General features: G+C 36.1%; 1 protein-coding gene across 1 annotated transcript; it reads left to right on the top strand.

Moving 5' to 3' along the window:
- The first annotated feature begins 36 nt into the window (after window positions 1–36).
- On the top strand, window positions 37–9,008 carry Zpbp2 (zona pellucida binding protein 2). The gene is made up of 8 exons (XM_015506635.2): window positions 37–241; window positions 383–448; window positions 2,520–2,645; window positions 3,365–3,526; window positions 4,123–4,344; window positions 5,029–5,111; window positions 7,145–7,325; window positions 8,217–9,008. Exons 1-8 carry the CDS (start codon window positions 193–195, stop codon window positions 8,342–8,344), a joined length of 1,017 nt encoding a protein of 338 aa, XP_015362121.2. The 5' UTR covers window positions 37–192; the 3' UTR covers window positions 8,345–9,008.
- Window positions 9,009–14,656: the final 5,648 nt, after the last annotated feature.

Genomic DNA, 14,656 nt, shown 5'->3' with positions numbered 1-14,656 from the left:
GCGCGCGCGCTTGGAGCACGCACGCGTCTTCCGGTGGGGGCTGCTTCCGCGGTAGCGACTGACGGGTAGAGTCGGCGACCCCGGCCGTTTGCTCCGCTGCGTGGGGGAGCGATGGGAAGGTACTGGGCAGGGGCTGAGGTAGGAAGGAGCCCACCTGTCGACGCCTCCCGCCACTTTAGCCCCTGAGCCGTGATGCAAGCGTGGGCCCTTCTCTCTGCGGTGCTCTGGTACCTCACAGGAGGTGTGGATTGTCCCGCCGTGCCCCCCAAGTCTCTCTGCCCGAGGTTCCCAGTCCTGCCTCCTTGGTTTCGCCCTACCCTGTCCCACTCTGAGCCCTGGCTCCTTATCTAACTAAAAAGTCAGTGGTTTCTTTCCTCCGCAGTTGGATGCCAGCGTTCATCCTTACTCAATAAGAAAGGCTTCGTTTTTGGCAAGATAGGACACCCAGGTAATAAGGACCTCTTCTCACGGACGGCCTTTCAGAAAAGTCCAGGATGCCATGGACCTGCTGGGGTTGTTCCCGCAGAGGAAAAGGGTGCGAACGTGCACTGTGCATCTGCCCTGTGCCCTGCAGTTCGTGAAGATTGCATCTTTTCATCCTGAACAGCGACCCTAGCTAGTTGTATCGCCTTGCCTAGAGCCGCACAGCTCTTAAGGAGCCAGGATTCAACGCAGATCTCTTGCTGCGATGGCATCTCACTTCCAAATGGTTCTGCTGCTTTGCAACGTGGGAACCCCACCCACATGGGTGATTTCCTGGGCTGGAAGTCGCTCTGTGTGAACGTCTGTCATCCCTCCCCTTGTTAAGTAGATCTCCTATTCATCCATTAAGGGATTAACTCAAATGTTATTCACTGTGGTGTAACTTTACCATACTCCCCAAGGAAAGCTAGTCACCCAGCTACTTTGAGATAACTGGGCCTGTTCACAGTATGTCATGTTTGAACCCTCTCCCTCAACACCACCACTACCACCAAATTATAGGATAATGCCTTTATATATTCAGGGCCTGGCATTCAATAGGCTTTAAAATTAATATCTTGTGGGACTGAATTCCAAGCATACCGTCATATTATCTGAATCAGAATGCGTAATTGCTGCGGGGCCTGGTGGCACACGCCTGTTATCGGGAGACTGGGGCAGGAGGATCATGAGTTCATAGCCAACCTCAGCAACTTATCAAGACCTGTCTCTAAATAAAATATAAAAAGAGTTTGGGGATGTGGCTCAGTGGTTAAGCGCACCTGGGTTCCATCCCCAATACAAAAGAAAAGCAAAAGAAACAAGCAAAAAACATAATTGCAGAACACTTTCCTAGAATGCTTCCTATGGGCTTATTTACTGTGCCCAACAAAGGAAATTTACAGTGAAATACCAGGTGTCCCTTAGAAATAATATCTTTAAAATAATTTTGCAGTGAATTCAAGGCTTTCTCTGGACTTTAAATTGATTCCATTATCCCTTAAAAAATTATGATTTTAGCCCAGTATGGTGGTGCACGCTGAGGCAGGACGTTCACAAATTCAAAGCCAGCCTCAGCAACTTAACAAGGCCCTAAGCAACTTAGGGAGACACTGTCTCAAAACAAAAAAATAAATGGGCTGGGGATATGGCTCAGTGGTTAATCGCCTCTGGGTTCAATCCCTGGTACTGCACCCCTAGCCCTGAAAAAATTATTTGAGCAGCCATGTGTGGTGATCCATGTGTGCTGTAATCCCAGCACTGAAGAGACTGAGGCAGGAGGGTTACAAGTTCAAGCCCAGACTGGGCAATTTAGCAAAACCCTGCCTCAAAAGTAAAAAGGACTGGGGATGTAGCTCAGCGGTAGAGAGCCCTGAGTTCAATCCACAGTGCCCTAAAAAATTTTTATGATTTCAGTGAGTTCTGAACCTGTACATCCAAATGACTTTCTAAATGTCTTATGTAAGTAGAATAAGAATATCATGGCCCTAACAGTCTATAGAGTTGTTAAAACTTACCATGAGAAGCAAGGAGAAATTCAGACTACCATCCTAAATGCTATAATCACTGATTTTTTTTTTTTTTTTTTGGTACTGGGATTGAACCCAAGGGTGGTGGTTAACCACTGAGCCACATCCCCAGCCCTTTTTAGTATTTTATTTAAAGACAGGGTCTCATTGAGTTGCTAAGTGCCTAGCTAATCTGCTGAGACTGCCTTTGAACTCTGAATCCTAATTTCTCAGCCTCCCAAATTGCTGGGATTACAGGCCTGTGCCACTGTGCCAACTTTATAATCATTGATTTTTAAAAGTCTGAAACCACCAGGCATGGAGGCCCACAGCTGTAATTCCACAGCTCAGGAGGGTGAAGCAGGAGGATGGCAAGTTCAAAGCCAGTCTCAGCAACTTAGTGAGGGCCCTAAGCAACTTAGGGAGATAACTGTCTCAAATTAAAAAAAAAAAAAGGACTTAAAAAAGAACAAATTAGTATCCTTGGTATGAGTGTATTTTGTAGTTTTGCTATATAATGTAGTTATACATTATTTTATTTTGTCACAGTGAAAATATATGTAAAATTACATCAAAATAGCCCAGTCCTTATCTGTATGGATTTGAATCGTGCTAATACAGAAACAGTGGATCCCACCTACTTATGGATTGGACCAAAGGAAAAGACATTAACAGGTAAATTATTTGATTTTAATATAATTTTAATGATGTGAACATTGTTTTTAAAAAGCACTGTCATTTATTGAAAAGAATAAATTAATTTTGACTACAGTTTTTACCTTGCCCTACACTTGGATAAATAGTGTTATATGTTAGTCTATGCCTTAATTTCTCCAAAATCTGAAACAGTATTTTTTTTCTTATTTTTCATGGTGTTGGAAATTGAATCCAGGGCCTTTATACATGCTAGGCAATGCTCTTTCACTAAGTTACATCAACAGCCCTTGAAGCAGTTAATTTTGTATCCTACTTCTGAGCTATATTCATTCAAATATCTTTATTTTATCTTTGTACCACCAGTAATATGAGATGAGATATTTAATAGGTAATTTTTCATGATGTTAGAAGAGTGCCTTGGGATATAAGTATTATTAATTAATTTGGCTTATGTGAAGAAATTATATTTCATTTACTGAATTACTGGCATAAACTAATTGAAACTAGATGCGAAGAAGTGAATCAAAGTAAACCAATATACATTTCATTTCAAAAGTGTACTACTTATGTGGCTTTTCATAGAGTAATATGATAGAATTAAGATTTTGTTAGATTCTTGGAGTTGAAATAAACCATTAGTTTTTTTAAGTGTCTGTGTCTATTTGTAACCCAAATTTACTAAATAACTTTTGATTGTTATCTGTTAAATAACCAAATAATTTACTATTTCTGCATAGACAATAGTCGAATAAGTATAACAGAAACGGGAAAGCTAATGGTGAGAGATTTTCTGGAGCCTTTGTCTGGACTTTATTCATGTACTCTTTCTTATAAGACTGTCAAAGCAGAAATCCAAGAAGAAACTACAATAAAGAGGAGATATGAATTTATGATCTTTGGTGAGAATGAGCACATTTCAATTTATATATTTAGTTTGAATCAGAATTAAGTATAAGACTTCTTCATTTAGTGAAAATGAATCTGGTATAGGTAATCATTATGATTTATGGATATTTTGAGGTGTGTTTAATTAGGTAAACTCAAATTAACAAGTTTATCCTAAATAACTCTCTTTTAACTCCCTACTTTCTACTACCTAGGTATGTAAGTACAAACTACTTTATCCAGGTATTTTTCCAGGTAATTTAAAAACTGATATTCAATTCTATAACAGCAATGATACTTTCTGCAAATGAAGACCCTCCCCAAAAGCAATCTTTTTTTTTTCTTGATGCTCTTATCTATATAGGCAACCCACAGAAGCCATTTTTCTTCTTCTAAGTAGATAAATATCAGATGAAAATAACTTTTTTTTCAGTAAAATTATTCGTTTTATATGTTTTATGAGGACAAATTGTTAAAGCATTTTACTAGATAAGGTTTCTATGTTTATTTGCAATATTGATGGGATTTAATATTACATGTTATTTGAAAAATGTTTGATAGAACAATTAATGCTAGGCACAATTGTTTTCATTCTCATCTTTTTTCAAAGCCTATCGGGAACCTGATTATTCATATCAGATGGCTGTACGTTTTACTACAAAGTCCTGTGTAGGAAGATATAATGACCTGCTCTTTAGAGTGCTGAGGAAAATCTTGGATAATTTGATCTCTGATTTGTTGTGCCATGTTGTAGAACCATCATATAAATGCCATTTTGTTAAAATTCCAGAACATAGCCTTTTACAAAATGAGCTGTTCATAGCTTTTCGAGGTAAAAACAAATTTTAAAACATTTCTTTAATTTTATGAGTTTAGTCCTGAATGATTAATTATTGCATGAATATGAAATATCTTATAAATAATGAGTTTTAAATATTTGTTAAACACTAAAATATATTGTTGCCTGGTTATGGTTTTAAAAATTAGCATACAAGTTATTTACCTTCAAATATGATATATTTTTGCTTGTAATTTAGAAGTCAATATCAATTAATTATCATAGCATTTAATTATATAATATTTTATTTGTAACTTCTTATAGAATTTTTAATTGTGTTTTTGAGCATTTAATAAAAGGGAGTAACCAAACACAGGCTTTTTTTTTCCTATTTTTTAAAATTTTTTTACTTGTAGTTGGACACAATACCTTTATTTTTATTTATTTATTTTGATGTGGTGCTGAGGCTCAAACCCAGCGCCTCCCACTGAGCCACAAACCCAGCCCATTTTTTTTCCCCCTGTTTTAAAGCCTTGTAGTTACTTCCATTAGCCCCCAGATGGAGTAAAGTCATAATGTATAAATTATTCAAATTGTACATCTAACTTTACTACTAGGACTAGATAGCTAGATGAAGTGAACATGGGCTTGCATACTAAATAAAGTACTTGGGGCTTTATTGAAATGTTTGGAACCGTTTAGAATCCTTTTGTGAACCTATCGTGTTTTCCTCCCCAGTTGATCCTTTTGCTCCAGGGTGGGAAAGTGTATGCAATGATAGTGTTGACTGTGAAGATATCACTAATCGTAATATCCTCAAGGTGAGAAATTCATCACAAGGAAAAAGAACTTGAATAGTCAGTAAAGCTATTTAAAAATTTTGTAAGCCTGGCACAGTGGTATATGCTGGTAAACCCAGTTACGTGAGAGGCTGAAGAAGGAGGATCTCAAGTTCAAGGATCTCAAGTTTAAGGCCAGCCTCAACATTTAGAGAGGTCCTTAGCTTTGGCAACTTACTGAGGCCCTGTGTCAAAAAAACAAAGTTGAGGATGTAGTTCAGTGGTATAGTGCCTCTTGGTTCAAGCCCCAGTACTGGGAAAAAAATATATAATATATGTGTGTGTATTTATTCATGTTGTGAATGTTTATCCTTAGTAAAAACATTTGTAAGAAATATATTTAAATTATTGTTTTAAAATATATATGTAGCTGAGTGGGGTAGCTCATACCTATAATCCCAGCAATTTAGGAGGCTGAGGCAGGAAGATCACAAGTTTGAGGCCAGCCTCAGCAATTTAGCAAGGCCCTAAGAAACTTAGAAAGACCCTGTCTCAAAATAAAAACAAAAAGGCTGGGCATGGTGGTGCACACCTGTAATCCCAGCAATTCAGGAAGCTGAGGTGGGAGGATAGCAAGTTTGAGGTCCTAAGCAACTTAATGAGAACCTATCCCCAAAAATAAAAAGAGCTGGGATGTAGCTCAGTGGTAAAGAGCCCTTGAACTAAAACCCCAGTACCAAATAAGTAAATAGATAATTAAATAAGTAACATTTTTTAAAAGAGTAAAAAATTTAAAAGACCAAGGATGTAGCTCAGTGGTGAAGCACCCCTGACTTCAATCTCCACTACTAAAACAAAAACAAAATACACCAGCCAGACACAATGCCACATATAACTCAGAAGGCTGAGGCAAGTTTAAGGCCAGCCTCAACAATTTAGGGTTGGTGATGTAGCTCAGTGGTTAAGTGCCCCTGGATTCAATCCCTAGTACAAAACCAAAACAACAACAACAAAGCAAATATAACACAGTAATGACTTTTGGTTTCAATGTTTTTAAACTGACATTGAGATTCTTGGCTATTTCAAAAGGTTATTATTTTTTTAGAGTGGTACATCTGGAATATTATGTAGTTTCCAGAATAATATGCATTTTATCTATAATTGAAGGATTGATCCCTGGGTTTTTTTTCCCCCCAAAAGATGATTAAGATTGAAGATTGAAGAATAACCTCACAATCTAGGTTAAACCAGTAGTTCTTCCAAAATTGTATCTGTTCTAGTCATAACAGCTCTCATTTTCTCTGCCATCCTCAGAGACTAAGGACATAGTCTTAAAAATCCCATTCTCTTGGTCTAGTTCCTAAGTCTATACCATTCTTGGTCTAATTCCTATATCATTAATGTTGTGTATGACTTATGGGACATAACTCCATTAATATTAGTTATTAAACTCTGTACTCAAGAAATAACACAAAATTTACATTATTAGTTTGTGATGCTGGTTAGAGAGAAGTCTTTGTTTCCATTTTACATTGTTCTAGGTTTTTTTTTCATATGAGCAAATAGAATTAGAAATAATGAACTCCCAGTTATCTACATAAGGAATGGATATGTTACAAGTAATTCAAAACAAGAAAGTTTGTTTGTTTTTGCAGTACTGGGAATTTGAACCCAGGGGCACTCTACCACTGAGCTACATCTCTACCCCTTATTTTTTTATTTTGAAACAGAGTCTCATTGAATTGCCCAAATTGGCCTTGAACTTTTGATCTTCCTCCCTCAGCCTCCTGAATCGCTGGTATTATAGGTGTGTGCCAACAGGTTCCTGGTTAATTTAAGTTTGTTTTTTTTTTAACTTTATTTTTTCTTAACCATTTTACACATGAATTTATAATAGTTGATAAGGTTAAGACTAGACTAATTTTAGACTTTTTAGTCTTATACAACTTTTTTGGAATTCACCTGTTGTACAAAGCATGGAATGTTTATGCTGCTTTTAATTGCCTCTGATACAGCAGAACAAATTGGCTCATGGTGTAGTAATTGTATTTTTCTCTTATACTTTTAAATCTTAGGCAAGAGACAGAATAGAAGAATTTTTTCGGAGCCAAGCGTATACTTTCTATCATCGCCTTAATAACACTGTACCAGCTATGCATTTTGTGGACCACAGTTTTCAAGTAGTACGTATGGATAGCTGTCGACCAGGCTTTGGAAAAGATGAAGGTCTACACAGCAATTGTGCTAGTTGTTGTGGTAATTATAAAATATAAATATCTACATATCTAGGTTATATAGTCAGAAGAATAAATAAATATTAGGATAATTTATTTGAATCTTTTTTTGTACCAGGATTGAACCCAAGAGTGCTTTACCACTGAGCCACATCTCCAGCCCTCTTTGTTATTTTGAGACAGGGTTTCACTAAGTTGCTTAAAGCCTTGACGAATTGCTGAGGCTGACCTCAAACTTGTGAGCTTCCTGCCTCAGCCTCCAGAGTCGCTGGAATTACAGGTGTGGGCCTGATATATACAGCTGATTTGAATCTACACCGATTCTCTTTCAGAAACATATTTACCAAAAGGGAAGTAAAAAGTCAAGGCCCAAATTTTCTAAATACAATTATATTAATGTATATTAATTCTTCCTAATATACTCTTGTATTACAAAACATTTCTATAGTGTTGATTTAAGATACTGTACTATGAAAGAAAACCACATGGTTTTGCCTAGAAAACATAGAAATAGGAAATAGGAATAGAAAACTGGAAAAAGGAACTCATAGATGGGGCACTGCAGAAGATACTGTAAAATGCCAGTACTAAAAGAAAAAATAGGGTTCTTTTTCTTAAATCTTTAAGATTGTCATATTGGGTTGGGGTTGTGCTCAGTGGTAGAGCGCTCGCCTAACATGTGGGAGGCTCTGGGTTCGATCCTCAGCACCACATAAAAATAAATAAGTAAAATAAAGGCATTGTGTCCAACTACAACTAAAAAATAAATAAACAAAAGATCATATTAGAATTTAATTGGCTGAACAAGTGTATTATAGATATAGAAATGGTATGATATTGAAGGCAGATTTATATTATTGATATAAAATATCTGTAAATTATAATGCTCTCTTCCATGTGTTTTCTTTTGCAGTGGTTTGTAGCCCTGGGACTTTCAGTCCTGATGTTGATGTTTCTTGTCAGATATGTGCTTCTACCCAGGTATATGGAGCTAAGTCTTGCCCAGAAACTTCAAACAAAAACCAGCCAGGCGATGACTAGAGGTGGAAGCTTTGTTACTTGCTTGCAGAAGTAGGGGACATAAGATGATTTGTTCACATCACAGAGCATCATAGATAGCTCTATGAAATAAGATCAGTAAGACCAAAACATTGGATAACATACATTGTAGAAACAAAAAAATAATAATTGGCATGGCATTTCTAAGAAATCATTTAATCCAGTATCTCCAGTGTACAAAGGACAGTTCAAGTATTAGTGGATGATTTTTAATGAAATATGTTTTGTTGTTTACAAACAATCTGTTGCTCTGTACCTAAGAATATATTGAGGTCAAGAAGAATAGCAAAGTATAACATAATAAAATTTTTATATTGTCTGTATATTAATTTGTTTGAAATCACTCTTATGTAAAGGCATGTATATAACCTTTGTAATTAGAACCAAAATATTACTTATTTTAGTCATTTTGCTTTTATTTTATAATTAATAGACTTAATTTTTTAGTATAGGCTTTGATTTACAGAATAATTGAGCATAGAGTTTCTTATTACCATTTACCAGAATAATTGAGCAGGAATTCCTTATTACCATCCCACATCCTCCTCCTTCGTCACACAGTTTCATCTGTTATCAACATACTGCATTTATGTATCAAATTTGTTGCAATGGATGAACCAATATTAATACATTATTATTAACTGTAGTCAGTGGTTTACATTAAAGTATCAATATTTGTGTTGTAGGTTTTCCCAAATGCATAATTAGGTATTCACCATTACAGTTTCATACAGAATACTTTCACCATCCTTAAAATTCACTATGCTTTACCCTTTCTCCCTGAGTCCTTGGCAACCTTTGATCCTCTTACTGTCTCTATAGTTTTGCCTTTTCCAAAATGTCACATAGTGTGTCGACTTTTCATATTGACTTCTAATCAGTAAGCAGTATGCAGTTAAGGATTCCCCCATGTCTTTTCATGACTTGAAAGCTCCTTTTATTGCTGAATAATATTCTACTGTACTGTATGGGATATATCGTAGTGTGTTTATCCAGTCACCCATGAAGGAAATCTTGGCTGCTTCCAGTTTTTGGTAACTATAAATAAAGCTATTATAAACATTTGTGTGCAGGTTTTCGTTTGGACATACATTTCAACAACTGGGTTAATACCTAGGAGTATGATTACTGGCTTATATATGACTGTGTTTAGTTTTGTAAGAAACTGCCAAACTGTCTCCCAAAGTAATTTATCATTTTGTATTCCCACCAGCAATGAATAAGTATCCCTGTCATTCCTCCTCCCTAGAAGCATTTGGTATTGTTAGTTTTTTGGATTTTGGACATTCTAATAATGGGTAGAGTGGTATTTCATTGTTGGTTTAATTTCCATATTCCCTAATGATATCTGATGTTTAGCATCTTTTCATATGGTTATCTGCCCTCTGAATATCTTCTTTAGTTAAGTGTCTATTTAGATTTTTTTGTCCATTTTTAGTTGGGTAGTTGTTAATCCTCTTTTTTTTGAGTTCTAAGAGTTCTTTGTACATTTTGGATACAAGCTTTACTGTATTAGATATATGTTTACAAAGATTTTCTCCCATTCTGTGGCCTCTTTGTCCTTTTAACGGTGTCTTTCACAGAACAAAAGTTTTTATTTTTATTTTTGTTTTTTAGTTGTAGATGGACACTATATTTTATTTATTTATTTATTTTTATGTGGTGCTGAGGATTGAACCCAGTGCTCACATGTGCTAGGTGAGCGCTCTACACTGAGCTACAACCCCAGGCCTAGAACAAAAGTTGTTTTTGTTGTTGTTGTTTTTTAGTTGTAGTTGGACACAATATCTTTATTTTATTTATTTATTTTTATGTGGTGTTTATTTATTTTTATGTGCTGCTGAGGATTGAACCCAGCGCCTCGCACATGCAAGGTAAGCACTCTATCGCTGAGCCCCAGCCTCAGCCCTTGGAACAAAAGGGTTTTTTTGCTGTTTTTTGTTTTTAATATTTATTTATTAGTAATAGGTGGACACAATCTCTTTATTTTCATAGGATGCTAAGGATGGAACCCAGTGCCTCTCGCATGCTAGGCGAGCACTACCTCTGAGCCACAACCCCAGGCCACAAAGTTTTCAATAAAACTTTTAATTGCTACTTTTTTCCAACATGAGTTGTACTTTTGGTGGTCATATCAGGAACTCATTCACAAAACTCAAAGTCACATAAATTTTCTATTATCTTCTAGAAGTTATAAAGTTTTGTATTTTTATGTATGTCTAAGATCCATTTTGAGTTGATTTTTGTGAATTATGTAATTTTTGTGTCTAGATTCATTTTTTGCGTATGGAAATCTACTTGTTTCAGCACTACTTGTTGAATACACTCTTTCCTTCCTCCACTGAATTGTCTTTGCTCCTTTGTCAAAAATCAGTTGCCTGGCTAGGTGGGGTGGTGCACACCTCTAATCCCAGCAGCTTGTGAGGCTGAGACAGGAGGATCTCAAGTTCAGAGCCAGCCTCAGTAAAAAGTGAGGTGCTAAGCAACCCAGTGAGATCTAGCCTCTAAAAAAATACAAAATAGGGCTGGGGATATGGCTCAGTGGTTGAGTGCTTCTGAGTTCAATCCCTGGTCCCCCCCACCCCCCAAAAAAAAAGATCAGTTGCCTAAGCCAGGAGTGGTGGCACACTCCTATAATCCCAGCAATTTGAGAGGCTGAGGCAGGAAGATCACAAATTCAAGGTCAGCCTCAGAAATTTAGCAAGACCTTGTATCAAAATCAAAAATAAAATGGGCTAGAGATATATAGCTCAGTGGTAAAATGCCCCTTGGTTCAATTCCCAATACTGTAATAAAAATTATTTTTGTACTTATGATCATGAGATATATTGCTCTGTTTCACTTCCTGTAATATCTTCCTCTGGGTTTAGTATTTAATGCTAGCCTCACTTTGCTTTTTGGAAAGATATTATAGAGAATAGTATCATTTCTCCCTTAAATGTTTGATGAAAATTCACCATTAAAACTATCCAGGCCCAGAAGGGATATATCTCAGTGGCAGAATTCTTGCCTAGCATGCCGTGAGTTCAGTCCGCACTATATCAAAAAGATAAACTGTCTGAGCCTGAATGTTTTCTGCCTTGGAAAGCTATGCATTCATTGCTGTAATTTCCTGTTAAGCACTGTATTTCCTGAATTCTACAAGTTTTTATAAGTTGTATTTTCATCTTAATTTGATTAAAATATTTCAAAATTTTTATTGAGATTTCTATGACCCAAGTGTTATTTAGAAGTGTATTGTATAATCTCCAAATATTTAAAAAATTTCAAGCTATATTTTTCTCACTGTTAGTTCAATGCCATTTGGTCTGGTAGCAATTTTATATGATTTCTATTCTTCTAAATTTTTTCAGAATTTATGTTCCAGAATATGGTCTGTCTTGGCAAATGATCTGTGTGAGCTGGAGGGGAATGTGTACTTTGCTGTTGTTGGATGGATATTTGTAAATGTAAATTAGTTTCAGTTGATGGATGATGCCGTTCAGTTCAGCTGTATCCTTACTGATTTTCACCTGCTGGATCTGTCCACTACTAATAGACAAGTGTTGACATCTCCAAGTATAGTGGTGAATTCATCTATTTCTCTTTACAGTTCTGTTCCTCTTTGCCTCAACAAATTTTTCTTTCTGGGGTACTGGGGATTGAACTCAGGGGCACTCAATCACTGAGCCACATCCTCAGCCCTCTTTTGTGTTTTATTTATTAGAGACAGGGTCTCACTGAGTTACTTAATGCCCTGCTTTTGCTGAGGCTGGCTTTGAACTCATGATCCTCTTGCCTCAGCCTCCCGAGCTGCTGGGATTATAGGTGTTTGTCACCGTGCCTGGCTGCCTCACAAATTTTGACATTGTTGATAGGTGTCTACACATTAAAAATTCTTTCACCTTCTTGGAGTATTGATCTCTTCCTTTATCATTGTATAATACTCCTCATTATCCTTGATGATTTTCCCAGTTCAAGAGTATTCTTTGTTTAAAATTAATGTAGCTACTGCATCTTTCCTTCGTCTATTGTTAGCATGGTACATCTTTTTCTGTCCTTTAGTTTTACAGAAAATGATACCCAGATGCTGCAAAATCTGCTGTTCTGAATGACAACTTCTATTAAGGTAGTGATACTTTGATTTATTTTCTTTCTGAACAGGCTTTGTTCCCTGCATAACTGTAACGGATTGCTAATTAATAATGATAAATATGTTTGAATACTTTCTCCACCAAGTACTGGGGACTAAATTTTACCAGTACTGTTTTTGTGTCCTGCAGTGGTTTTCCGATTATGTTATATATTTACATTTTTGGTGCTTAGACAGTTTATTCTAGCTTAGAGATGTTTTCTACTTCTATGGGGTGTTAATGCTACTTTTATGCATAATTTATTTCTTTTTAATATTTATTAGTTTTTTTTAGGTGGATACAATATCTTTATTTTATTTTTATGTGGTGCTGAGAATCGAACCCAGTGCCTCACGTATGCCAGGTGAGCACACTACCACTTGAGCCACATCCCCAGCCCAGATGCATAATTTCAAATGCACTGAGGAAAGCCTTTTCTTTTGAAGAGATGTATATATGATTTCAAGATGGTCATGGCTTTCTTAATTCTAGGCAAATGAATTCCAGTCATTTGGGGTCATGATATATACTCAATGAGGTTTTTAAAAATGCAATTGAAGGGGCTGGCGTTGTGGCTCAGAGGTAGAGCACTCGCCTAGCATTCATGAGGCACTGGGTTCAATCCTAGCACCACATAAAAATAAAATAAAGATGTTATATCCACTTATAACTAAGAAAGAAATATTTTTTGAAAATGCAGTATCAACTATTTGAGATCGTTCTGTTGACTAATTAGCATTTCACTTAGATTTATGGTACTTAGATTTATGGTTGCCTTGTAATTAATCTTTATAAAATAGTTCACAGAATGACTCTGCCTAAACCTTAGGCATAGATCATATTTTATGAGATGATACTTCAACTCTTAACTAGAACAAAGTTTCTTATTAAATGATCACTATTATCATTTGTGTTTTTTCCCTAAAACTTCCAGGTTTTTTAATGTTAAAAAGTATAAAATTACACATGTATTTATATCTTCATATAAAATCTCAACACCTTTGTTTGTGCTATTGTATCTTACTTTTGAATCATATTTTTGAGTAACTTTCATAGTGTTTATTAGTAAGTTCAGGCACTATAGTAATGTTAATAGTTGTTCTTCTGTGGGTAGATTTTTCTCAGAAAATATATTTCAGGGACTGGGGTTGTAGCTCAGCTGTAGAGCACTCTCCTAGCATGTGTGAGTCCTGGGTTTGATCCTCAGCACCACGTAAAAATAAATAAAATAAAGGTATTGTGTCCAACTACAACGAAAAAATAAATATTAAAAAAAGAAAATACTATTACCAAAAGTTCTCTATAGGTTTAATGCAATGCCAATCAAAATCCCAACGGCATTTCTTGTAGAAATAGAGAAAGCAATCATGAAATTCATATGGACAAATAAAAGACCCAGAATAGCAAAAACAATGCTAAGCAGGAAGTGTGAATCAGGCGGTATAGCAATACCAGACTTCAAACTATACTACAGAGCAATAGTAACAAAAACAGCATAGTACTGGTACCAAAACAGGCGGGTGGACCAATGGTACAGAATAGAGGACACAGAAACCAATCCACAAAACTACAACTATCTTATATTTGATAAAGGGGCTAAAAGCATGCAATGGAGGAAGGATAGCATCTTCAACAAATGGTGCTGGGAAAACTGGAAATCCATATGCAACAAAATGANGGAGAAGAAGATTAACATTAAACAGGGATGAGAGGTGGGAGGGAAAGGGAGAGAGAAGGGGAAATTGCTTGGAAATGGAAGGAGACCCTCAGGGTTATACAAAAGTACATACAAGAGGAAGTGAGGGGAAAGGGAAAAATAATACAAGGGGGAGAAATGAATGACAGTAGAGGGGGTAGAGAGAGAAGAGGGGAGGGGAGGGGTGGGGAGGGGGGATAGTAGAGGATAGGAAAGGCAGCAGAACACAACAGACACTAGTATGGCAATATGTAAATCAATGGATGTGTAACTGATGTAATCCTGCAATCTGTATATGGGGCAAAAATGGGAGTTCATAACCCACTTGAATCAAAGTGTGAAATATGATATATCAAGAAATTTGTAATGTTTTGAACAACCAACAATAAAAAATTAAAAAAAAAAATTATTAGGTAAGATTTTACCCAAACCATATTTTGATACAGAAATTCCCAAAATAAAAATAATTAAAAATGTAAAAAAAAA

The sequence above is a fragment of the Marmota marmota genome, unplaced genomic scaffold (genome assembly GCF_001458135.2).
Source record: "Marmota marmota marmota unplaced genomic scaffold, marMar, whole genome shotgun sequence".
Taxonomy (NCBI): domain Eukaryota; kingdom Metazoa; phylum Chordata; class Mammalia; order Rodentia; family Sciuridae; genus Marmota; species Marmota marmota.
This window is presented reverse-complemented; position numbering and strand designations above follow the sequence as displayed.

Coding starts and splice junctions, on each gene's coding strand:
- Zpbp2 (XM_015506635.2), top strand. CDS start 193: ATGCAAGCGTGGGCCCTTCTCTCTGCGGTGCTCTGGTACCTCACAGGA. Junction 449..2,519: donor TGGCAAGATAGGACACCCAG/GTAATAAGGACC, acceptor ATTTTGTCACAG/TGAAAATATATGTAAAATTA. Junction 3,527..4,122: donor ATATGAATTTATGATCTTTG/GTGAGAATGAGC, acceptor CTTTTTTCAAAG/CCTATCGGGAACCTGATTAT.